Below are 27,511 nucleotides of genomic sequence, written 5' to 3' on the forward strand. Positions count from 1 at the left end.
GTTCCGGGTCAACTTGTTAAAGCCACAGTGATCTAGCAAACCTGAAAACTCTGGATGGAGTGAACGGGTCACTACACGTCTCAATTCATAGGTTTAAACGTTTAAAACCTTATGAATAATTTTATGTGCATGTATGTTTTATACACATTATCAGTTGAATATCCAGATGGGTTTAAAATCAAAGTTGGTGTTGTGTAAAGCTAGCTTTAGCATGTGCAAGCCTTTCCTTCAGTGGTCAGCCAACCTCCTGAATTTCATTAGTTAACCAGACCTCCACCAACATTTCCTAATCTTTCTTTTTTTCTAACGCAAATGTCAATCACCTTTCTGGATGTCTGGGATGAGAGTTACCTAGGTGAACCTGACTCCCAGCAGAGATTATCTTGCTGGGCTTCAGTCCATCTGTGGGGACCACCATGGCAGGCCTGGCTCAGAGCTTTCCAACTCGGAATCATTGGAATCCAACCCCACAGTCATTGTCAGAGGGCAACACTCTTCCACCATACACGCACTGACCTATGGTTGTGCTTGCAAGACCTCTGTGGGATCCTGCATATTGTTACCATGGCAGTTCTGTCTGTGATTTAGGTGAGTCAGGTGAAGAGGAAAAGTGGAGCGGTTCAGCCTAAAACTATGGAGTCAGGTTTCTAACATGTCAGGTATTGAACAGGCTTTGTCCCAGGGAAACAATAGGGAGATACTGTGAGGTGTTTTCCATTTCCAAGCTACACTGAAGGTCACAATTCATTTGTCAAATAAATATGTGTATTTTTGGAGATTTGTGAACCCTTGTCATATTGTCATAATGGTCGTGATTCTTTGAAAAGGCTGCTTGTCTGTATTCAGCAGCATAAATACCTTAAAATAGTGTGCTTAGGGGAAATGGCTGGTGGAGTGTTTCACCATAGTGCTTGTATCATGTGTCATGCTGTTGGGAAGGCAAGTGCTTGGTACCAAATCCCACCCTCGCTGTTTCGCTGCCTTGCTTGCTGTCATGACAAAGAATTTATAGTCGCTTCTCCACAAGTGTACTTGTGTAACTCAGAGGCTTACATTATCTGATTAACAGCAGTTGTCAAGTGCCTGGTGTATTTCAAGTCCAGAATAAGGGTTTTAGAGGTTTTGAAGCTCCAGGTGCACATTAGACATTGTTTTTGTCTTCTTTAAAAGGTCTTTAAAATTCCACAGTTGTTATGATGCTGAACCTTTGTAATATTCATGGCAGAAAGTCCTGAAGCATGAAACTTGGACACTAGTTACTCCTTTAAGGAGATGTACCTGGTACATCTATTAAAGTAAGATTCAGTCAGGTTTATATCATTCTAAATCTAACATTTATGAGATGTATACATAAATTGGCATCGTGTGTAACTTGCATTGATGCTGGCAAGCTGCCTGTTCAGCTTCCTTAAAAAATAAATGTCCATGTGGTAAGCGTAAGTTTACTCCAGGTCTCTACTTTCTCCCTGTCAGCCAGCCAAATAGTGAGTATTCATGTAAGACACTCGCAAGTATCATCATCCAACATGGCTGCCTACCTTCCACCCACTAATTGTCTGGTTCCCACAGTTCCGCTCGCCTTCACAATCTTGGAAAAAATCCCCTTGCTCAGGCTCATCTATCAGCCAGTGACCTTGTCAGAGTGTATTGCATGAGTAACTTCTCTACTTCCCTAGGTGGAATGAATTGCTTGTTAAATACCAATAAACTGACACACCCTCCCCACACACAGAGAAACAAATAGATGAAACAAATAAACAAATGAAGCCAAGCTCTTGAACAGAGCTGTTTGCAGAGATCACTGTGGTGGTCCGATGCACTTCAAATGCATGGCCATTCTGATCAGGATCAGGATCAGAAATACTTTATTCTTCACTAGGAGGAAACTATTTCTGCATGAAAATACATTTATCCAAAAAGACATATAATGCAGATTTTACATACCCCTTGGATTTTATTTCATTTTTAATATTTTGCCATAGAAATCTGTCCTCTAGAGTTAAGTGGTTCAAATAAATTTCATAGCAAAGATGGATTATTGTTGATAAAATACTATCTCACACAGCTGAATTCTCATCTTGGTTTGGCCTGATGAGCCAACACTTACTGAAACTTACTAGTACATGCTAAGAACAGTGTGAACCTGTAAAACAGCTGTTACATTATGTTAAAAAGAAGAAGTTGCTGTCATTATCTTTGATCTTATTGTCCACTCTCTGCTGTATAGCATTTCTGACTTTTTGCATTTGTACTACCAAAAGATCATTCTTACAGCTGAATGATTTTATCAGTTTTTCAAGTGACAGATTGTAATTGCTAACTATTTTGATAACTGATTGATTGGCAAAAAAGTAAATTTTCAATTAAAATTACCAAGATTCAAAATTGTAAAAAAAATGGTGCTTTCCTTTATTGCATAAGATTGTGAATATCTTCTCATAACTTCTGTTGGGTGGACAAAACATCAGAGATCACATTGGACCTTGGGAACTCGCAATGCACATTTTTATAGAATGTTTAATTTATAAATCAAGAAAATCATTGGAAAATTGATAATGAAAAAGACTGGATAGTTGCAGCCCCAAATAAATCTTCTTCATGCTGCATGACAGAATCAGGCTCAATGCTTCACAGCAAACTTGCTTTAGTGACCTTTTCAGCCTTATAGTTCATTGTTTTATGAATTGATGGTTTATTGTGTGGTTGAATTGACTACTTATCCATGTTGACAGCTCAGATAACCTCATTATACTTTTAGTGTGTAACAAATTAAAGAAGATATTTTTTCAGAATTTAGTGGAGATCAAACTAGGGCTAAATAAAGAAGAATTCTTTTTTATTAGTCAAGTGGTCACAAGCAAGATGTAATGAATGGTTAGTTTGCTCAGTGTCTAGTGAATATGAATCTAAATAGTTGTTTGAGTACATTCATTGGATGATTGCTGTGGATCTGTTTTTTTTTAATGTTTTTCTGCTGCCCTTTATGCATTAAACTTCTTCTTTTGCTTTTGGCTGCTCCCTTCTGGGGTTGCCACAGCGAATCATCTGCCTCCATTTAACCCTATCCTCTGTATCCTCCTCACCCACACCAACTATCCTCATGTCCTCCTTCACTACATCCAAGAACCTCCTCTTTAGTCTTCCTCTAGACCTCCTTCCTGGCAGCTCTAACCTCAGCATCCTTTTACCAGTATATTCACTGTGCCTCCTCTGAACATGTCCAAACCATCTCAATCTGGCTTCCCTGGCTTTTTCTCCAAAACATCTAACATGAGCTGTCCCTCTGATGTACTCATTTCTGATCCTATCCACCCTCGTCACTCCCAGAGAGAACCTCAACATCTTCAGCTCTACTACCTCCAGCTCTGCCTCCTGTCTTTTTCTCAGTGCCACTGTCTCTAAACCATACAACAATGCTGGTCTCACCACTGTTTTGTACACCTTTCCTTTCATTCTTGCTGACACTCTTTTGTCACACATCACACCTGACACTTTCTTCCACCCATTCCAACCTGTGTGTAACGTCTCTTCACTTCTTTTCCACACTCTCCGTTGCTCTGGACTGTTGACCCTAGGTACTTACCCTAGGTACCATTCTACTTGAGTCCCTCTCATTTACACACATGTACTTTGTCACACCTACAGCACACCTCACCATTGTCTTAAAGCTCTCATACATGTCATGCACCACTCGAACATACTTTTCTGCCTCTCCAGACTTCCTTATACAAAACCACAGCTCCTCTCTTGGCACCCTGTCAAACGCTTTTTTCAAATCTACAAAGACACAATGCAGCTCCTTCTGACCTTCTCTGTACTTCTCCATCAGCATTTTCAAAGCAAATATTGCATCTCTCTTTCTTGGCATGAAACCATACTGCTGCTCACAAATGCTCACTTCTGACCTCAGCCTAGCCTCCACTAATCTTTCCCATAACTTCATTGTGGTTCATCAGCTTTATTCCTTTGTAGTTTCCACAACTCTGCACGTCTCCCTTGTTCTTAAAAATGTGCACCAGTACACTTCTCCTCCATTCCTCAGGCATCCTCTCACTCTGCAAGATCTTGTTAAGTAGCCCAGTCAAAAACATTATTGCCACCTCTCCTAAACACTTCCATATATCCACAGGTATGTTGTCAGGCCCAAGTGCCTTTCCACTCTTCATCCTCTTCAATGCCTTCCAAACTTCATCCTTACTGATCTTTGCTACTTCCTGCTCCACAACAGTCACCTCTTCTACTCTGTGCTCTCTAACATTTTCCTCATACATCAACTCTTTAAAGTATTCCTTCCATCTTTCCATCACACTTGTGGCACATTTCAACACATTTCCATCCCCTGTCCTTAATCACCCTTACCTGCTGCACATCCTTCCCATCTCTGTCTCTCTGCCTCGCCAACGTGTACAAATCCACTTCTCCTTCCTTAGTGTCCAACCTATCATACAAGCTTAAAAATGTTCTATCTCTGTTGTTGCACATCTTACTGAGTTCCTGTAGACCTCTGTGATATCTGTTCAGTCTTCATGATCACGTATCTCCTCTACTACCGGGTGATCATACAGCACAACCACAGTCTGATACGTCTTTGTTTTTAGTTAATTAATTCACAGTCATTTTTCTTTATCCAAATACAATTTATTTGTTATTTTATATATCTCTTAGATTTTACTGGGTTGTACTATGCACACCATCTGCAGTGACCAGAAAGACAAGCTTGGTGCATGAAATAACACTGTTATCTTGCCATATCTCATAATGACCAGCTTCATATCACACCATGGACCACAGTAATCAATCACATAAGTTTGCATTTTTGGTGTTGAACTATCTGAGGTCATTAATCCCCACTGTGTGGAATGTGTGTGCTCTGTTTCAACCTAATGGCAGCAGCAAAAAAAAAGAAAGAAAAAAAAAGCTATACTCTTCCTGTCCAGATAGATCAAGTAACTGCAGTCAGACTACTTATTGATGGAGTGGTCTCTTGTCATTAGAGTGTTTATATAACATGTACACATGGGTTCAGAGGAATTTTAAGTGCTTAAAAGGAATGGTTAAACACAGATTCAAATTTGTTTTAATTGGGGATATATTGCACAATGTTTAGCTTGAAGCTGTTGATGCCAGATATCAAAATATTCTAATTAGAGGTCTATTATACCGCACAAACCTTTGACATTTAGACAGTTTCATCAGTGCTGATACTATGCTAAAGACAAATAAACAGACAACTGCTAAAAAATTCTCAATAATGAGTAATTTAGGGCTGTGGGTTTTGCTAATTATGCAAATTATTTTTAACAGTCTATTTTTAATACAAACACTTCAGTACACTCTCTTACTGAGGTTGCATTAATGTGGCATTTCCCTTAAGTGAAGTGTCAGAAGTTACAGTCATACTCTGTTCTGATTGAAATAACTTGTATTTGTTCCCATAATTGTGTACATATCTCAGTCATCCAGTAAACCTTTCCCCATCTAGCCTCTGGATGAGGCTGAAGGGTATGACAACACATGGTAACCACTGGAGATATCTGAAATGTTTTGTCATGACTGCTAACACTCTGGCTGCAGCTGCTAGGGTGTGACAGCATGAAAAAGGCTGTGGTTTACTGTAAAAAAACTGATAATGCCTGACCTTGATTCTGACACACAGGCATCTGCTGAGATGAGACATACAGTAGTTATTCAACAAAAATAAACAAGACACTTCTAACATCACCAATATTTACCATGTACTTTAATCATAAACACATGGTTGCTCAGACATCAAAGCTAGCTATTTGGGCTAGAAACTGTTTACGTCTGTTTTCATGTGATAGATAGATACTTAGCCACACACACATCAACATAGATGCATACATACAAACTTTATTAATCCCTGAAGGGGAATTCAAAAGCAGGTAGTTAATTTATGCTGGTAATTTTAGGAGCTGGGGCACCTCAGAATAATGTATGAATTACAGGTGTATTTTCTGTTTTTTACATTATGCAGACATTAGAAGGCTGTTGCTAAGCAGCTATCAGACCACTTACACAGGAATGAACTATTTGAAGATTTCCAATCAGGATTTAGAGCACATCATAGTACAGAAACAGCACTGTTGAAAGTTACCAACGATCTTCTCTTAGCCTCAGATAATGGACTTGTTTCAATACTTGTCCTCCTAGACCTTAGTGCAGCATTCGACAACATTGACCACAACATCTTATTACAGAGACTGGAGCATGTGATTGGTATCAGAGGAACAGCGTTAAAGTGGTTCCAATCCTATTTATCGGACAGATTCCAGTTTGTTCATGTCCATGATGAACCTTCCACACGAACAAAAGTTAGTTATGGAGTTCCACAAGGTTCTGTGCTAGGACCGATTCTGTTCACCCTGTACATGCTTCCTTTAGGATATATCATTAGGAAGCACTCTATTAATTACCACTGCTATGCGGATGACACTCAGTTATATCTATCTATTAAACCTGTTAACACAAACCAGTTAACCAGACTTCAAGCCTGTCTAACTGACATAAAGGCCTGGATGACCAGTAACTTTTTACTTTTAAACTCGGAGAAAACAGAAGTCATTATATTTGGGCCTAAAAATCTCAGAAATAACTTTTCTAAAATTATAGCTACTCTAGATGGCATAGCCCTGGCCTCCAGCACTACTGTAAAAAACCTTGGAGTTATTTTTGACCAGGACATGTCCTTTAACTCACACATAAAACAAATTTCTAGAACTGCATTCTTTCACCTGCGCAACATTTCCAAAATTAGGAACATCCTGTCTCAAAATGATGCAGAAAAACTAGTCCATGCATTTGTTTCCTCAAGGCTAGATTACTGTAACTCATTACTATCTGGATGTCCTAATATCTTAATAAAAAGCCTCCAATTAATCCAGAATGCCGCAGCCAGAGTCCTGACAGGAACTAGCAAGAGAGATCATATTTCTCCTATATTGGCTTTTCTTCATTGGCTCCCTGTAAAATATAGAATAGAATTTAAAATCCTTCTTCTCACATACAAATCCCTTCATAATCAAGCTCCTTCATACCTTAAAGACCTCATAGTACCATATTATCCCAATAGACCACTTCGCTCTCAGAGTGCAGGCCTACTTGTGGTTCCCAGAGTTCTCAAAAGCAGAATGGGAGGCAGAGCCTTTAGCTATCAAGCTCCTCTCTTGTGGAACCAGCTCTCAGCCTGGGTTCAGGAGGCAGACACTCTCTGTACTTTTAAGGCTAGACTTAAAACCTTCCTCTTTGACAAAGCATATAGTTAGGGCTGGCTTCAGGCAACCCTGAACCATCCCTTAGTTAGTTATGCTGCTATAGGCCTAGACTGCCCGAGGACCATCGGTGCACTGAGCTCCCCTACCCTACCCCCCCCCCTTCTCTCCCACCTCATGTATATTCCACCATTGAATGTTACTAACCTTGTGCTCTCTCTCTCCCCTAGTTTGTGCTCTCTCCCTCCCTCTCTCTCTCTCTCTCTCTGTACCTTCTGCAGGTGTCCCTGGTCCTGGAGCTGTTTATCGCTGATGTGCAGTTACTGGCCCCACCAACTTGCAGTGTCTATTTGTTGTTTATTGTTGCTGTTCTTTTCTCTCTGCTCTATCCACTCACCCCAACCGGTCGAGGCAGATGGCCACCCAAACTGAGCCCGGTTCTGCTGGAGGTTTTTTTCTTCCGTTAAAGGGAGTTTTTTCCTCTCCACTGTCGCCAAGTGCTTGCTCATAAGGGAATTGTTGGGTTTTTAGTTTTAGTTTTTGTAAAGTGCCTGAGATGATTTGTATTGTGATTTGGCGCTATACAAATAAAATTGAATTGAATTGAATTGAATTATGTGTGGGGTTTAACCATTAGCTGACAAAATGATTGAATGAAAATGACAAAAAGCGTAAAATGTCCAACAATTGTAATTTGTCAGAATAATATACTCCATTTTATATATTTTTTATAATCTCAGCAAACCTCATTAAAAATCAAATCTGACAAGTCTGTCATTTTCTATGAAACCAAAAAACCTGCTTATTCCACTGTTCTATAGCCTTCCATTGTTGCCCAAAAACTAAACTATTTTAAAAACATATCACTGAGCCACAATGTTCCCATGAATTCTGTAATTGAAATGAAAGGAAATTAATCCTCCACATATGCCATCTGCTACTCCCTAGGCCATGAAATGTATATTAATATGCAGATAAAAATAGCCCCCAACAAATGCACAATTTGTTTGAGTGATATTAGGTAAAAATTGCAATGTGTTGCAGCGGTGTTAGCTGAATTTATCTCTTCAGAAGGAACCAGCTGCTCTAGTGCCACAAATAAAATCAAATGATTGATATTTTGCATATTACCAGCCTTTTTCAGTAGTTTTAAGTTCTGTGGGTTCATGTTCCTCGATTTAAAATATTATATCTTGCATTTGATCCAGGAGCATCCAGCTTAAATATGGGAGAAAGAGGGTTTGGTGATTTAGGGGGGAAAGGTGACCATCAACATGAAGCAGAAGTGGTGCAAAACATCGCTGCATCAGTGTTGTCTGACACATGAACCATGGTAAAGCCTGCTCTCCCACAGATCTTTTCTCTCTTTTTCTTACACAGGCTGATATGCGACACGAGAGCTCAGAGTTGATATGAGTGAGAATTAAATATGGGGGATTATTGTTTTCTATGTGGCTCATAGGGAAGAGGAACACTGTATGAAAGTTAAATCAATTTTAGGCACAATATGAATGTTTCCAAATGTATCCTTAAATTTTTAAACTCATGAGTAATGATACCCAGTGCATTGACATGTCAAAGAGCAGAAGTCTTGCTGTCTCAAACCCCAAACACTGTTCTCAGAAAGTAGTGAAGGAAGACAGAGGAATATTGTTCTGCTTGAGTTTTGCTTTAAAAAGTAACCATTTCCCAGAGGCCACAGGCAGATGGAAGGGAAATGATGAAACATTGGTTTTGTTATCAGTTTGTTTTCATCCTCACAAGAGAAGTCAAGGACTGGGCCTTTTTTATCCCACTGTCAACACATCCAACACCTGTTGTTCTTTGGCTGTCCTCTCCCACTTCATGTTTTGATGATCATGTCAGAGCCATTTGATTACTGATTACTAACATTTAAAATATGTAGATACAATCTAGTCATTTAAACTCACCAGTGCCCTTGGTTTAAATAGAAGCAGTTTAATAATGTATTTGCAGTTACGGAAGCATGAATACTGATTCAAATGGAAAAAGTCATTTGTTTTTCATATGTACTGCCAGGTCACATACCTTTGTAGTTTATCATGCGTCTCCCTGACTGAAACAAGCCTTCTCACATTCCCTCTTACTCATCATGCTGTAGAAAGTCAGTCTTGTATATTTCTTGTTAAGGGTCAGAGGCAGTACTGACCACTTTCCTTCCTATGCACAGTTATATTGTTTTAAACCCTGAGTTGACCAGAGATTGATCTGAAGAATGGGTGTATTTGGGGACTGCCATTCGTCATAGGGGCTGAAAGGGTTGTTTTCTCTTGGCCCTGTCACCTTTGATGAATCCCCGTTGAAGACTCCTCTGGGGAAGGCACAGCCAGCATTTGAATTGGCTCAGAGGCTTTGCATTTTCTTTGTCTCTCTCTCTCTCTGTCTCTGATTTTTGGCAAGATAATTTTAATAATGCCATAACCTTTTGTACACATAGTACATTATTTTAGTTTGTGTTTTGTAGTGGGTGGACCACAGAAGGGTTTGAAATTGTGGGAGAAATTAATTTTCTTTGCTACTATTTTGAACTCAGCCACGTGGACATCCTCTGAATGTCTTGGTGTTCCTCAGGGATAAGGGTCTGCCTTTGCTCTCATTATTTCCCAGAATAGTGTAAGTCAGTGAGCACTTTATCTTCCACATTACCACAAACCACCAAGCTGAATCTGTGTATAGCTTTTAGGGGCAATTGTAAGGTTATAACTGTTGCTGACATGGTTTGTTAGATTGTCTCGTATTTCCTTGTAATGCAAAAACTGGGCAAATATTTTCTGCAACTTTACAAAACAAACAAGATGACAACTCATAAAAATTGGTTTTGTTCAAGCATAATCCAACCCTTAATTTTTTATGTATTTCAGGAGTTTTCAAAATGACAGATTAAACTAACAGAAACGGCCAGAAATAATCTGATAAAATGATTAATATAATGATAACAAAAAGACAAACATCTGGACTACTATAACAGTGTTCCACAGAGGTCAAAGGTTAGGCAGTTTTTAAGGCCTAAACTTGCTGTATAGGAACTCACTTTTGTCTTTGGCCTGTTATTAAGCAACTGTAACTAATATTACTACTACTCTGCACAAGCAGCCTGAGTGTTCATTATCCAATCACAAAAGATGGTGTAGCATACACTTCTTCAACTGAACTTAAATTACCAAAATTTAAAATAAGAGTTATGAAAGATAGGTCAGTGAAATTTTGCAATGATGACTGACAAGATGACAACAGTTGTCTCTGTTAATGCCACCTCAGCAGTTTGCTAGATAATTTCATCACTCTTCAAGTGACTTTGGACTTCTCGCTCTGTCTTTTTCCATCCTTTTTTCCCTCTCTCATCTCTAATGTCCCTCCACACAAAAAACACCCGCCACTTCTTTTTAAGTCCAATTAGGGGTCAATGACATTCACTGGAATCCTAGACTAATATTCCAGATGTTGATGACAGGAACTGGCTAACAATCCTTATGTCATAGCTTTGTCCATGGTCTCTGATCTCAGATTTGCAGTGGATTTGTGAAGCCATCTCCAAATGCATGTGTGATATAAAACAAATAAAATCACTTTGTAAGGCTAAAGTACTGATGGAGAATTTATCATTACGCACCATAACGTGGTCTAAATAGTAAAAGTGTCCATTAGGAGTTTAAGAGAGTAATGCCCACATGGACTATTATTAGTCGAAAAGCCATTCTGTGAAAATCAATATCTCTTTGGGAGGGTATGGTGGGGGTAACGTGCAGCAAATGCAGATTGATAATTATAACTTAATATAACCAACCATTCTACTGCAGCACTGCATACATTTTTCTAAATGAACACATTGTCACCAAGCTTTAAATGAAAGAAGGAAACCAAGTGCTGATCTGACAAATACTATAATGTTAAAAGATCCACAGCAGCTGTCTTGAATTTATAGGGATATTCCAAGTTACTGCATTCCTGTGTAGTTCCACACTGAGTTAAGCTGGAGTTAAGGTCAGAACCCTATCTCTTAAGTACTCACACACTCTCTCTCTCTCTCTCTCACACACATACACACTCTCTTGCTTTTTGACTAATAAATAATTATCCTTTTGTGTGATGTGGCTTTGTTCCAAGGCACTGCAGTTTGTGAGTTGCTTTTAATAAAACAGTACTTTTAACAAAATGGGGAAATACAGAGCACATACATTCTGATTCTGTACATTTTACTATTTTTACATTTTGAGAAATAATGAGTTGGTGTGTAAATTAATTAATTAATTGAATGCTTTTTTTTTTTAACATGTCACTAAGTATAAATGCCTCTGATGTATAAATGCATTAACCTGAATGAACACATTGGTAAAAATAAAGGATACAGCATTATAAAAATATGTTTTGGTATCATGTATTTTTTTGCTTTCCTCCTCTTTCATTTATGTCATTGCCTCATCCAGTTTAGTTTAGTAACCTATTTTGAAAGTGGGGTAGATTTCAGAAAACAGATGAGTCAGAATAAAAAGAAATGATGATGAATGTTTGAGAGATCGTACAGATAGCAAAACATCTCATATATTGCTGGTCTTGAAATAAGATTTCTAAAAATCTTGTTAAACTTTAGTATTGGTAATTTTTGTTCAGTCTTATGTATTCAGATATCCAGACCTTTGATAACACACACACTGAAGATGCAATGTGCATGTGTTTTTATTTGATACAGTTTCAGTTTATCATCTGCAAACAGCATAATGAGGACTTCTCTTTTATTTAGTTTCTACACATGTAGCTCTTTCTTTCTTTAAGCATTTAATTTTTTACATAAACAAAATACATCTATTTCCTCCTTGCATGCTCTTATTCATTTGAGTTAGCACAAACATGTAATATGAAGAACTTGGGGGAAAAAAGGAGAACAACACCCACTCATGCAAAATGAGTTAGTAAGAGCTACTCAGAAGTGCAGTCTGTGCTGGTTCAGGCATGGCAAGGGAGTCACCTTCTTCTCAGACTCCCTTGCTCCTCCCCCTGTCCAATGAGATACACAGTATTTGAGCCTTCAGGAGAGTAAGGAAAGCCAGACATTATAGACACACAAAGACAAAGCACTGATACCCTCACAGATTACTCTAAATCCACTGCAGACACCCAGGAAGCCTAAAACATTGGCATCCAGGCTTTGGACATCATTCATTCAGTTAATTTCAATATTCCCTTAATCACTTCAGTCAGAAAGATGGCTCCTTGTTTCTTCTGGTAGCGTTTTTGTTTAAGTCTTAGGAGTGTATTACTTTGTCACTTTTTAATTTCCCAGTGTCCTCTCCTGGAATACCATCAATCCTTGCTTGGACTTTCTTGAACTTCTTCACCAATGCTGACTGAACCGTGTGGAGCCATGTCCATGGCGTCAGATGTTCGAGATCTGACCTTCTTAACTCCAGCGCCTCCTGTGCCATCCTTACCAGGAACTGGTGGTGGCTGTGGGATGTCTGTTGGCAGTGGCCAGTGGACCCCACTGCTGGACCTCCACCCCAGCTCTCCCTACAGCTGTCTGCCCTCCCATCACTCCCTCATCAAGCAGGAACCAGGTTGGGGGACTGCTGACTCCATAGAGGACCCTCACTGTGGACTTGGGGCGTTCACAGTGCACTTCTCAGGCCAGTTTACAGGCTCAGGCCCCTGTCGGGTTGGGGCCTTTGGAGAACCAACTGCTGGTCAACCAAGAGTGTTTCCCAATGGAACTTATCTGCCCAGCGGTGTCGACAGTCCTGCACCCAGGACTGAGGGTAAGCATGCCCTATTACCATACAGTCCTACGTCTGTCTCCTCTGATCACGTTTAATGTTATGTAGAAGCTGTGAAACATGAGTAGCAGTTGTTTTCATATACACGAATCAGTGAAATTAATTTTTTGTCACATTTTCTGCTGTATGTTCATGATGTTACTCCATGTTTAGGGATTGTCAGCAATGTTGTGTCTGAGCATGTTGTTATATGCTGTACTGGGTCATTCTGTCCCATCATAGGAATGAGCTTGACAGCGTTTTTGTGATGCACTGGCAGCAATGTCTTATGGTTCCTTTCCACTACAATGCTTTTGAGGACACATGAGATGTTTCATTTTTATAAACCACAGTAAACAAAAATGTTATTAATCCATTTTAAGATAAGGTAAGATCAACTTTAGAGATCCCCAAAGGGAAATTCAGGTTATCATGTTGAATGCATAACATAATATAACATAACATATAATTTATAAGTTTTGATAATGTCTTATTACTGCATACCTTATTTTTACATTTATCAAATGTAATTTTTGTAACCACACACTTTCAAATGAGTCCTTCCATTTAAAGTTTGTGTTCATGCAGGATTTGTGTACAAGCTGTTGTTTTGACCCAGTGCTTGTGTCATTTTTCATATTACTACTGGGTTGTTTTTAATCCCAACTTAATACAGTATCATTGCAAACTGATACAGTCTGCTCTAGCTCTTTTCACACATACAGGTCACTGTTATTACTGATTATCAATATGTGTAACCTGTGCAGTTTTGAATGTCCTGCTTAAGGTAAAATTAACATCTCTAAACATTATCTTTAATATAAAAATAACAATGGCCTAAACAACCCTGAAGTACTGGGTGTAGTTAACGCATTAAGATGCAATGCCTGGGGAAACTTAACTTGGAATCAAACTTAATTTCTCTATATCTTCTATATGACTCCTCAACCTATTCGGTAAACAGTGAGAATGTCTGTTGTTTGTTGTGGCTTGTTTCTCAAATGTCAGCGGCGGTTCATGTGGCTTTCAGAGACAGTCTGCAATGAGTCTTGATTGCTTAGTGGAAAGTAGTTTTTGATAAATATTCAGTTTAGCATTCTGCAAGCTAAAGGGAATTAATTAAGCGTTTGAGTGATTTTTCAACATCCTTATCTGGACTGACTCAGGGTGTAGCACACTGTCCATGCTGTATGTGCATATAAAATAAGCACTCATTGTATGTGCAGATGATCATTCTCACACAGCTTTATCAAATTCAACACTTTTTTAGTTTTCTATATATTATACATTGGAATACACTAAAATAATGCCGGATGAAGCAATACTTACAGGTTTTGCAGTCTAATTAAGTTAGCATATATGTAATGCATGACTACTCAACCTTGTTTTTTTTACCTAGCATATTCTACAGCAGCTCATCTCAGTCCGTCTGTGGTGTTTGCCAAACTTCTTTTTCCACCTGGCATAAATATTTCAACCACAAGGCCAAAGAATATGTTACAAGGAAAGAGGATTTAGTAGTTTGATGAATGTCTCTCTGCCAGTCACTAAGAGCTACTACCAGTGGGATTCAAATAATTGACTACATGCTGCAGACTTTGTAATCTTCGAAATGTTGCTGTCATTTGTGACATCGTAATCTAATGACTCAACCAGGGAATAGGCAACTATAAGACTATGTTAATGTTCCATTGTCTCTCCTTTTCTTTTCTATTTTCAGGTTATGGAACAGTAGGTTTGGACAACAACCCCAATTATGGTCACACACTATCTCACCACACTCCTCAGCTCTCCAGCCTGCCCTTCAAACATGAGGACATGCTGTCACCGCCAAACAACATAGGTAACTGTATTCATCCCGATGTTTTCTCCACTAAATTGACTTGCAAACTGGAAGACTGTCATGTCCCAGCAAGGTTATATAAGTAAGCTGTCATTTCTTATAGCACAAGAGGAATGCTATTATCCATTTTCCTTCAACTCTCTCCATCTCTGTCTGCACACATATTCATAAATGCAGGCATACATAAACACATTATGCCTGTCGCTCTTTAAACGTATGTATGGTTAATGACTCTTGAAATGATGACTTGAGGAAAAGCTTTACATGACTTTGCTGGAAAGGCAGAGACTGTCTGGGGACCATTATACTGTATGAACCTGAAAAAAAACCATTCTTATTACCCTGTTCAGTCTTTGAAAAGTGTGTTTGTCTTTGAAATAAACTATTCATTTTTAAATACAATGTTATGAAAATGTGTCATGTGTTTGGGAAAGAAAACATTTAATACTTCAAATATTTTTGAATACCATTACTCTTAAGATTTTCTGTCTAATATTACTAGAGAGATAAATTTGTGTAGCACTATGGAAGGTGTGCAGATGAACTTTGGAGATAGACAGCAACCTTCTGAAATAAAGATGAAACCATTAGTTGATGAATTGATTAGCTGTTCACAAGAAAATTAATTTGAAGCCATTTTAATAATTTATTGTTTCAGTCATGTTTTTGAGCAAAATGACAGAAATTCATTGCTTCTAGCTTCTTAAATGTAAATATCTGCCCAGTTTCTTAGTCTGATATTACAATATGTTGAGTACCGTATGTTAATTACTAATGAAGATGGTATTTGCTAGATTGGTTGATAAAATAAGGAATCGCAGCTATATTTTGAAGCATTTTTTTTAATCCTTAGTTGACCAGCAGTATCCAGCTCCTCCTCCTCCCATGTTTGGTTGCCACAGTCCTTCAGAATCCTGTCCAAGCAGCCAAGCTCTGCTGCTGAGAAACTACAACAGGTACAACTTTTTGTCCCTGCCTGCATTTATTGTTGCTATGTTTGACTCCTTCAACTTTGAATCTCTTTTCAGCGCAAATCACCACATGCAGCTTGCTCACCTACTGGTAATTTTTTGAAGTGTGAACTCTCTCTGATCCTACGATGAGTCCTGTGCCTGTTTCTCCACTTTCTGGATAGTGAATCCTAATTTGTTCTGAGGTTAAGTGCTGCCCACTGGCGCTCAGCAGGCCAAAACAAACACTGAGTGATCAACTGCTGATGTGTCGGAGTTCACGCTGAGGAAAAATGAGGAGAGAAGTAAATGAGAGAAGTAAACGAGACAAGTTCAGTGAAAGTGAGAGTTAAGTGGGGATGAGTTGGCTAAGGCTGGGACATCTCAAAGGGAAAATTGGGATGAAATTCTTTGAATGCCACCCCACAGTGTTGTTGGAGAAAAGGAACATGTACAACCCAAATACTGGAAAAGCTTTTGATAAGAAGGGGGAAGACTTCACTGTTTTAAGAGGCTAGCAACTGGAAACCCTCAAATAAACACAGAAACATGCACACACATATGATTGCTCACTCACACTGTGTATATACAGTGTGTCAGATATCAGTGAGCCTTTCCACAGTTTAACATAGTTCAGAGCTGATTAGTGAACCATCACAATCCTTCCGTCAAGGACTTCTCAAGGAATGCCGTCCAGAATTCCCCCCGAAACTGTTTCCCGCCTTTAATGATACTGAGGACAGAGTGATGTCATGCACTGGTCCATGGTGTACTAGGCACGGAGGCACTCACCCCCGCAGTATGCACAATCACACCTCCAAGTGTGTGTTTTTCTGTACTGTGTGTATGTTTGTGTACTAGTGTCATCTGCCAAGGTAAAGAATGGCTGAGAGCCCATGTTTTTTAATGAAGCCAGTGAGGAGTGTGATGGGTGGACATGATGTGTAATAAGCCAACCATTTGGAGTTCCCCTGAATGAAACATCTTTATTATCCATACAAGGCAAGAGAAATGACAGGAGAATGCACAGAAATATTGCTGTCTTCTCATTAAAGAATTTCCCAATGATAAGTCAAATAAAAAATATATTTGGTATAACCTCAAAATTAACCCTGCTCTATACCATTTTATTGTATTAACCTATTTTGTTGTCTTGAAATTTTACTTAAATTAAATTTCATCAAATAAAGAGGGAAATGTAATATTTTACCATTAACTGTGATATCTTAATGACTGCACTGTATATTTCACTCAGTGAAAATCTATACCAAATGGCATCTCAGCTGGAGTGTGTAACATGGAACCAGATGAACACACTGGCATCTTCCATGAAGAGGTGAACCATTGGATTTTTTTACATACCACTCTGTCTTCTTGAGTATAGAACAGTGCTTGTGGTGAGGAAGGGGAGGATTTGATCACATGACTGTTGGCCTGTGTGCATTTACTCTCAATCTTTTTTAACTTCATTTTGGCTTTACTGGGTTTTTACAGCACCTGCCTGTGACAAATCTATAAAAAATCTTTGCCATGTCAAAACTGTAAGTTATGCACTTTAAATTTCTATTATTTTAACTTATTTTTAATTTTGCTGCTGTCTGACAGTGGCCATGCAACCAGCTATGACAGTGACTCCACAGCCACATCTCCACCAATGCTTGTTAGTGCCCAGTACCACATACACACTCATGGTGTCTTCAGGGGACGTCAGGTCAGTTAACACACAAGTGCATGCATGTTAAAAAACTACACAAAAATGCAAACTGTGGGCATTTCACATACACAGCCATTACCATAAAGCTGTTTGCTTTTTTCTTTGTCTCTTTTTTAAAGGATGTGAGACGGGTACCTGGTATTGCTCATCCAGTCGTGAGGTCTTCAGAGAAGCGTCCATTTGTGTGTGCTTATCCTGGCTGCAGCAAGAGATACTTCAAACTGTCACATCTGCAGATGCATGGTCGTAAACACACAGGTGAGATGATGTGATTTATGCCTGTTTATTCCCTCCTGAAAGACCTCAAAACTCAACCTGCTTTTTTTTATCAGTTACAATGCCTGTGGTCTGACGTTGATGGTAATGATGTGGGTGGTTTATTTTGCAGGAGAGAAGCCTTACCAGTGTGATTTCACTGACTGCGGCCGCAGATTTTCTCGCTCAGACCAGTTAAAGAGGCACCAGCGAAGACACACAGGTAGACTGGCCAAACTACTGCATCTACAGTGGGTACGGAAAGTATTCAGACCACTTTAAATTTTTCACTCTTTGTGTCATTGCAGCCATTTGCCAAAATCAAAAAAGTTCATTTTATTTCTCATTAATGTACACTCAGCACCCCATCTTGACAGAAAAAAACAGAAATGTAGAAATTTTTGCTAATTTATTAAAAAAGAAAAACTGAAATATCACATGGTCATAAGTATTCAGACCCTGTGCTCAGTATTGAGTAAAAGCACCCTTTTGAGCTAGTACAGCCATGAGTCTTCTTGGGAATGATGCAGTTTTTCACACCTGGATTTGGGGATCTTCTGCCATTCTTCCTTGCAGATCCTCTCCAGTTCTGTCAGGTTGGATGGTGAACGTTGGTGGACAGCCATTTTCAGGTCTCTCCAGAGATGCTCAATTGGGTTTAGGTCAGGGCTCTGGCTGGGCCAGTCAAGAACGGTCACAGAGTTGTTCTGAAGTCACTCCTTTGTTATTTTAGCTTGTGCTTAGGGTCATTGTCCTGTTGAAAGGTGAACCTTCGGCCCAGTCTGAGGTCCTGAGCACTCTGGAAGAGGTTTTCTTCCAGGATATCTCTGTACTTGGCCACATTCATCTTTCCTTCAATTGCAACCAGTCGTCCTGTCCCTGCAGCTGAAAAACACCCCCACAACATGATGCTCCCACCACCATGTTTCACTGTAGGGATTGTATTGGGCAGGGGATGAGCAGTGCCTGGTTTTCTCCACACATACCGCTTAGAATTAAGGCCAAAAAGTTCAATCTTGGTCTCATCAGACCAGAGAATCTTATTTCTCATAGTCTGGGAGTCCTTCATGTGTTTTTTGGCAAACTCTATGCGGGCTTTCATGTGTCTTGCACTGAGGAGAGGCTTCCGTAGGGCCACTCTGCCATAAAGCCCCGACTGGTGGAGGGCTGCAGTGATAGTTGACTTTGTGGAACTTTCTCCCATCTCCCTACTGCATCTCTGGAGCTCAGCCACAATGATCTTTGGGTTCTTCTTTACCTCTCTCACCAAGGCTCTTCGCCCACGATTGCTCAGTTTGGCTGGACGGCCAGGTCTAGGAAGACTTCTGGTCGTCCCAAACTTTTTCCATTTGAGGATTATGGAGGCCACTGTGCTCTTAGGAACCTTGAGTGCTGCAGAAATTCTTTTGTAACCTTGGCCAGATATGTGCCTTGCCACAATTCTGTCTCTGAGCTCCTTGAGCAGTTCCTTCGACCTCATGATTCTCATTTCCTCTGACATGCACTGTGAGCTGTAAGGTCTTATATAGACAGGTGTGTGCCTTTCCTAATCAAGTCCAATCAGTCATGTGATATTTCAGTTTTTCTTTTTTAATAAATTAGCAAAAATGTCTACATTTCTGTTTTTTTCTGTCAAGATGGGGTGCTGAGTGTACATTAATGAGAAATAAAATGAACTTTTTTGATTTTGGCAAATGGCTGCAATGACACAAAGAGTGAAAAATTTAAAGGGGTCTGAATACTTTCCGTACCCACTGTATATGGCATCATTAGACATCACACACAAATACGTTGAAACTAAAATCGCCCAAACAGTTATTTGTAATGCTTTCCACCTCCACAGTGAATGCTCCATCTAATTGAATGTTTAAACTTTTGATTCTTACCTCACCTTCTTTGCATGTCTGCATATGTCACGGCCACAACCACCAACATCTTTGTGTAGGAGTGAAGCCTTTCCAGTGCGAGACATGTCAGAGAAGGTTTTCACGGTCAGATCATCTTAAGACTCACACTCGGACTCATACAGGTAAAACAAGTGCGTATACCTTTATTTTCTATCTCTCCATTTTTATGCCAGCGAGATTTTTTTTTAAGATGGGTCCTCGGACTTTAATTCTCAAAAAAAATATTAGAAATCAAAAAGAAAAGCCAGTGATCTAAGAGTTTAATTTACCCTAAAGCAACAGTTTCTCTTGTTTTTCCTTATTTGTCCCCTCCTTGTTAGGTGAGAAGCCTTTTACCTGCCACTGGTCCAACTGTCAGAAGAAGTTTGCCCGCTCTGACGAGCTGGTGCGCCACCACAGCATGCACCAGAGAAACCTGACCAAGCTGCAGCCTGCCAACTGAGCAGCTAGAGGAGGATGACAAAGAGGAAGGTGACAATATGTTATGCCAGCTAGCAGAAAAAGCCGCTTGGACCCTGGTCAGCGGTCACGGTGCCTTGTCAGACTCACTGAAGTGGTGAACACAGCTGATGCTTCCCTCAGCCAGAAGCCGTCAGGAGAATAGGGTCACTGATGATCCAAAAGATCCTGATGATGCACTTCAACTAGCACTTGCTCTGGTTATTTGACATTAAAAAACAGACAGTACCACAATTATTATGAACCAAGAAGATTTTTTATGTAAGATATGTAAAAAGGTGATACACTATTTTGGATATATTAGTACCCTTGCACTGGCTTCTTGTTTTCTTGGTAAAATTGTGTCACCTTAAAAATATGTTGGACCCTGTAAACTGGATTTAAGTGTGTCACTTTTTGTGCATTAAGCTGAACACAGCGATTTTTTGCTTTTTTTGATTTTTCACACTGCACATGAACCTTGCTTTGTATATATATATATATATATATATATATATATATATTTGCATTAGTAATCCTTATAGGCATTCCTTTTGTATTTTCTGTGTTCTTGTAAGTTTATAAAATGCTGATTCACCTCAGTGTCATGAACCATGTGTCTTTTGTGTGTGTGTCTGTGTAGGTGTGTGTGTATGTGTGAGAGAGAGAGAGAGAGCACATAAAGAAGAAAAAGAAAAGAAAAAGAAAGGCCACCTATGAGTCGTGATGCTGGGGGATGAGAAGGCACCCCACGTGACTCTGACATGGTGCAGGTCTCACCCTCCTAAGACTCCAACACATCTTTATAAATAGGACCATATGGAGGCTAGTACATCCCATTAGAAAAGACATACCTTTGTGTCAGCTGGATGTACTTCACTGACTTCCTCCTTCTGCATAGTCTGGGCCCCATCGTGCACACACACAACAGAGTACAAATTGTAAATAACAGCTTCTGATGTGGCACCATACAACCTCGAACCACATGATGGCAGTATTGGCCTTTTCAGTGCAGCAAATGGAATTACCAGTGCAGTGAGAGTGACTACTAGTAATACTACTTTTCTTGTCTTCATGTGCCCTAAATCCTCTTTATTCATGCCCTTATTGACATTGATTATCTACAATAAATAAGGTTATGTCAAGGGAAGTGAAAAACAAGAAGGCATGTTCAGAATCTGCCCTGAATCATCAAATATACATGATGTGGATGGAGTTGTGTGTTGCCTTGTGCGCTATAAGAGATGGGGTGATTCAGCTACAGCAGGCATGTTAATAAAATATGACTCAATGTGGACACAGATAGCATTGGCTATGGGCTAATAATGTCATGCACCTGGTAAGGCATTATAAACACACACATAGAATCATAGTATATTTAGCTGTTAGATGGCCAGTAGAGACAATGAGTTATATAATTTTTTCTTTTATTACTGTTCTATTTTACCCCATTTTCTGATTCACACAAGCGTGAACACCCAGATTTATTTATATGTCTGCCAGCAGTATTTTCTTGAAGTGAAGTGTTTCCTGCTGAAGGGATCATGTTAAGCCCTACCCCGCCACTATAACCTACCATGTTCTGAGGTCACCCATAGGCTCGCAGGTGTTACAACACATTTACTGAAAGCATGCACTCATACTTAACAGAGACATACAAACAGTACAGTGTGTGAGAACACATCTGCATCACACTGCTTGGTTCATTTGCTCTTCAGACCCTGACACTTGCCAAACTAACAGAAAGATTAAAATACCATTTTCTTATTTAAGAGTCATAGACGGATCATTTGAAATGGTGATTCAACTTGTTTTCCAATCCACATAATGGCTGTGAGGGAATCTCTCTGCGATGTTCTGTTATTTATTTATTTTTTTGCTTTTTAATCCACTGTACTTTGATTAAGAAGTGCTTCTTTTTGTTCTCTCTCTGCAGGGACTCTGGGAAGTGGATGAAGATCAGAGGGACAGAGGAACTGATCATTTTACTCACTCCAATACTCTAAACTGGAGACTACCAAGGCTGTGAGCGTGACGAGCTCATGCTTTAAACATCCTCAATCATTACTGCCCTCATTACCACATAAACTGAAAGAGACATTGACCTCAACCCTACATTGATCTACCTGATCGACATTCCTTAAATGAAGTGACTAAGAAATTTCCTGATTGGAGATAGTTGGAAGAAATGCAATATCTGATAACACACAACAAATGTTACTGAGTCCTATTCTGCCAAAACCAACCGCAATCTATAGTCATAAACGCACATATACACACACACCACCAGCTGCCCCCTCAGCTGTACTGCTGGCTGTTTGCCTTTAAGGGGTGTCAGCGTGGGTAATCTCAGGTGACATACACCTGGTAATGCACAGCCCAAGACATCTGTAGGACAGCAGGACTGCTACCTTCCCAGCAGCCATCTGCAACCCACAAAAAAGGTTTCTTTTTGAATGAAAATGTGGTATGACTTCACTATCATGATCAAAGCTGACAGTGAAGCACAGTTCATTTCATATATATAAATTCCAGCCTTTAAATTCTTTGTGCTTTGGAATTTTATTGGATAATGAATCATTTTTTCTAACTTGGTTTCATAAAAAGTGATACTATTTTCCAATATGTCATTCATATTGCAATCAGCATACAGCTTCTGCTGTGATTTTGTGACCCAAAACAACATTCTTTAACCTTCAGGAACTGGAAAGGTCAATGCACATGTAGCGCACAGAAGCTTCAATGAACCCTGAGGGATTGTTACTAAGGTCAAGGCCCAGGACAGGAAACTTAACAGGGTTACAGTGAGGCCTGCATGAAAAACAAAAAATGTTACACCAACAGGAGGCACTGTCAGGATGTTAAGTGAAGCATGTTTTTAGTTGTATTCCCAGACAGCAAGCCCGCCGTCCGCTGCCGACAGACTCAGCCCTTTATTTTACCGAGCTGCTGTTCCACAACCTGAGGGGCCTAGGGGTTCTAGGGGGTATTCCCTCTGGTATAGGAGGAAGCCTAAGGGGTTCCAGTGTATAGGAGCTTTGGGAATGCAGAGGCCTTGGGGGCCTGGAGCTCAGATGGGGCCCAGAGGGTAAACTTTCTCACTCAGGGAGCAGAGATGGAACAGATACAGAAACACAGAAAGGGGAAAACACCTTGAGAGGAGTCTGTCAATATGTAGGCAGCAGCCGGGAAGATCCCATGAGGGTACACACAGGCACAGAAGCACAAACACACATGTATGTATAAGCTAACTCAAATCCTATATGTGGGTCAGCAAAGAAAGACAGATAGAGCTTTTTAAGTATTCCCCTCTCTCCTCCACTATTCCATCTTTCATCTTCTCTTCTATTCTCCCTCCTGCTGTCTCCTCCATTCCACTGGAAGATATTAACTCCTAACAGGATTAGATGTGTCTCTATCATGTGAGATCACAAACCAACTCAAGCCCCTGGGGAAGAGTTGGATGAGAGGGATGAAACAAGACCTCGTCCCCCATTTCCTCCCCTCTATCCCAAAGGTATCCAGATGCTAGGACATGGGGAGAGAGAACCAGAGTAAGGAGGGAGACAAATGTTGACAAATGGAGCGAGAGAGGCATTTTGTCCAATGATATCAGTCTCACTGGGATAGCATTGTCTTCACCTTCATCGTCATAAACTCCAAAACAACTCTACTGTGCACCACTTTGCCCATCTTTTAATTAAAACTTTAAAGGTTTCTTTCTGCATATATCATATAAGATATGCAGTAGCCTGTCAGAATAAGTGGGCAACTAAGACAGCAAAGCAGCCATGTAAAAGCTGGTTGAGACTGATTTTAAGTCACTGTGACCTCAGTCCAATGAGCTCCCATTACTCCAAAGGCAGTTATAATTAGTTACCAACTCACTAGGTTTATGGTTCCTAAATTGAAATGTATTGCTTTTTAAAGCCTTCTCTCTAATTGTGTAGACATTAATGGTTGATTCCCTATCTACACTGCATTGATGGGAACATAAAAACTCACTATGATGGATGAGCACAAGTGCAATTGTTAAAAAGACACAAGGTATGCTCTTGTTCCATCTCGTCACCACTAGGAGGACTAGAGCCTGTGATGGGAAAGAGAAGGAAAACCACCTTATTTGACATTACACATAACATCGATGGATACCTTTAAGCTTTGTTATCTAGAAGCAGATATCTGAAAATTGCTGAAATAGCTTACGCTCACATGACACGCACATACAATCAGACAACTTACACAGATGGAATGGTCTGTATCAGGGCTGTAATCTTGACATACTGAGTCTAGTTTAGCCAGTGCACACTTTTGACCACAAGCAAAAACAGGGTTCTAAACTAATACATTATTTAGAGTGTTCTAATGTATTTACTCTATTAACTGTTAATTATTTTCTGTAAATTTGAATTTTAGCTCTAATACATCTAACTCCACACTACCAGAAATAAAATAGTTGAAAGATTACTGAACAGTAATGGTAGGAGCAGTTCTCTGTGCACACACTGGCCTTAATTCCTTTAGTCTTCGTTGAATACAGAGATTATGTGTAGGTGTGCAGTTATAACATACAGTGGTGTGAAATAGTGTTGGGCCCCTTCCTGATATCTTATTGTTTTGCATGTTTGTCACCCTTTGTTTCAGATCATTAAACAAATTTAAATATTAGTCAAAGATAACACAAGTAAACACATCATGCCGTTTTCAAATGAAGGTTTTTATTATTAAGGGGAAACAAAATCCAAAACTACATGACCCTGTGTGAAAAAGTGTTTGCTGTTATAAGTCCGCTTTTGGGACTTCCTGTTTTCCTCCCCGCCTCGGTCCCCGGCAGCTTTACGTTTGTCTCTAATAATTTTCACCTGTGCCCAATTATCTGCTGTCTCAGCTGCTATAAGTTCTCCTTGTGCCCCTTTGTTCTCCGCAGAAGCATTAACCTGTGTTAGAGACTATTTGGTTTAGTTTTATGACGCAGTAGTAGTAGTATGACGCAACGCCGTAATGCCGAACAGGTATTTGCGATAACTTGCAATGAGTCTGTTACAGCGCTGTGGAGGAATTTTGGCCCACTCATCTTTGCAGAATTGTTGTAATTCAGCCACATTGGAGGGTTTTTGAACATGAACTGCCTTTTTAAGGTCATGCCACAGCATCTCAATCACATTCAGGTCAGGACTTTGACTAGGCCACTCCAAAGTCTTCATTTGGTTTTTCTTCAGCCATTCAGAGGTGGACTTGCTGGTGTGTTTTGGATCATTGTCCTGCTGCAGAACCCAAGTTCGCTTCAGCTTGAGGTCACGAACAGATGGCCAGACATTCTCCTTCAGGATTTTTAAGTAGATAGCAGAATTTGTGGTTCCATTTATCACAGCAAGTCTTCCAGGTCCTGAAGCAGCAAAACAGCCCAAGACCACCACACTACCACCACCATATTTTACTGTTGGTATGATGTTGCTGTGTTACTTTTACGCCAGACGTAATGGGACACACACCTTCCAAAAAGTTAAACTTTTGTCTCATCAGTCCACAGAGTATTTCCCCCAAAGTCTTGGGGATCATCAAGATGTTTTCTGGCAAAACTGAGACAAGCCTTTGTTCTTTTTGCAGCAGCGGTTTTCGTCTTGGAACTCTGCCATGCAGACCATTTTTGCCCAGTCTCTTTCTTATAGTGGAGTCATGAACAGTGACCTTAACTGAGGCAAGTGAGGCCTGCAGTTCTTTAGATGTTGTTGTGGGGTCTTTTGTGACCTCTTGGATGAGTCGTCGCTGCACTCTTGGGGTCATTTTGGTCGGCCAGCCACTCCTGGGAGGGTTCTCCACTGTTCCATGTTTTCGCCATTTGTAGAAAATGGCTCTCACTGTGGTTCGCTGCAGTCCCAAAGCTTTAGAAATGGCTTTATAACTTTTTCTAGACTGATAGATCTCAATTACTTTCTTTCTCATTTGTTTTTGAATTTCTTTGGATCTCAGCATGATGTGTAGCTTTTGAAGATCTTTTGGTCTACTTCACTTTGTCAGGCAGGTCCTATTTAAGTGATTTCTTGGTTGCGAACAGGTGTGGCAGTAATCAGGCCTGGGTGTGGCTAGAGGAATTGAACTCAGGTGTGATAAACCACAGTTAAGTTATGTTTTAAAAGGGGGGGGGCAAACACTTTTTCACACAGGGCCATGTAGTTTTGGATTTTGTTTTCCTTTAATAATAAAAACCTTCATTTAAAAACTGCATGATGTGTTTACTTGTGTTATCTTTGACTAATATTTAAATTTGTTTGATGATCTGAAACAAAGTGTGACAAACATGCAAAAAAATAAGAAATCAGGAAGGGGGCCAACACTTTTTCACACCACTGTATAACTAACTAGGGATATACTGAAAAATACTTGTTTTTCAACTAATTATTATGGTGATAGACATCTTAGCATAAACTGTGTTATAATTCTAAATGTTATGTACCCTGTTGAAAAAAAAAACAACTCTTGTTTGTGTAGTGAGTTCTTCTTTGGACAGCAATGTATGTGGCTCATTTAGAGCAGTTTTGACCCCCACTACAAGGAGAAAGGAAGAGCCTCTTTTAAATGTCAAGTTAAGACATATATTATATAGATTAACATTACAGTTTCCATTCAGCTTGATAATAATAAAATGTTTTGTCTGAACAATTCAGTAATAAGAGATTGTACTTTTTTATCTATTACCCATGATATTATATAATCAGCAGAAAGCCTCAGCAAAGGACAGGGCAGATGTCCTGAAGATCATTACAAACAACACTCTGGGCTACAAAGCCCCAGGGTGGAAGGAACAAATGCAAGAGATAAAAGACAAAGATGAGGGAGTGCACATATATTCTGATGAAAAATAGGGCATCATGACAATAAGATTCAGAGGAGCATGTGGCAATGAGAGGGATCTGGATGCACTGTGTAGTTTGTTATGCAGGCAATTTAACAGTAGTAGTCATTTTGGGTAATTAATTGCCAATATGGAAATGACAGTGTATTATGAAAAAAACACGTTATATGGAGATTGTTGGTGGACACGACTAAGTGAAAATTAAACTGGATGTGGGTTCATGGTTGTAGACATTAATATGCTACATTTTATGACCATCCTCTCCCACTGTCTCCCCCCTTCTCACCCAAGGGGCTCATTATTGTCAGTGGAAAGGGCTTGATCTACACAGACACTCATATGAGAACCGTCTGAAGGCATTATTGTACAAACACTCCCCCAGTGTGAATGATTAGGATCCTATCATCAACAGGAGGGGCAGTCTGTTAAACATGACCACAAGGCAGGCTTTGTTTCTTTGGTGATACTAGGCTTTGGTTCTTTTACATCTCTGTGCACCACTAATACTCATCCACCTTCATTCATGTTGACCCCGACACACAGATGCATCCTGA

At 39.7% G+C, this 27,511-nt stretch overlaps 1 protein-coding gene across 3 annotated transcripts; it reads left to right on the forward strand.

The window, feature by feature from the left end:
- The first annotated feature begins 12,282 nt into the window (after positions 1–12,282).
- Positions 12,283–20,583, forward strand: wt1b (WT1 transcription factor b). Of its 3 annotated transcripts, XM_026320466.1 has the most exons (10): positions 12,293–12,411; positions 12,529–13,000; positions 14,718–14,840; positions 15,694–15,796; positions 17,046–17,126; positions 17,396–17,501; positions 17,624–17,762; positions 17,893–17,982; positions 19,705–19,797; positions 19,987–20,583. In XM_026320466.1, the coding sequence occupies exons 2-10, from the start codon at positions 12,586–12,588 to the stop codon at positions 20,106–20,108; spliced, it is 1,272 nt and encodes a 423-aa protein (XP_026176251.1). In that variant the 5' UTR covers positions 12,293–12,411; positions 12,529–12,585; the 3' UTR covers positions 20,109–20,583. The 3 variants fall into 3 exon arrangements, with proteins under 3 accessions (XP_026176250.1, XP_026176252.1, XP_026176251.1); XM_026320465.1 differs by having other exon boundaries at positions 12,283–13,000; XM_026320467.1 differs by having other exon boundaries at positions 12,283–13,000; positions 19,705–19,788.
- The last annotated feature ends 6,928 nt before the right edge of the window (positions 20,584–27,511 follow it).

This window comes from Mastacembelus armatus, chromosome 3 (assembly GCF_900324485.2).
Source record: "Mastacembelus armatus chromosome 3, fMasArm1.2, whole genome shotgun sequence".
NCBI lineage: Eukaryota > Metazoa > Chordata > Actinopteri > Synbranchiformes > Mastacembelidae > Mastacembelus > Mastacembelus armatus.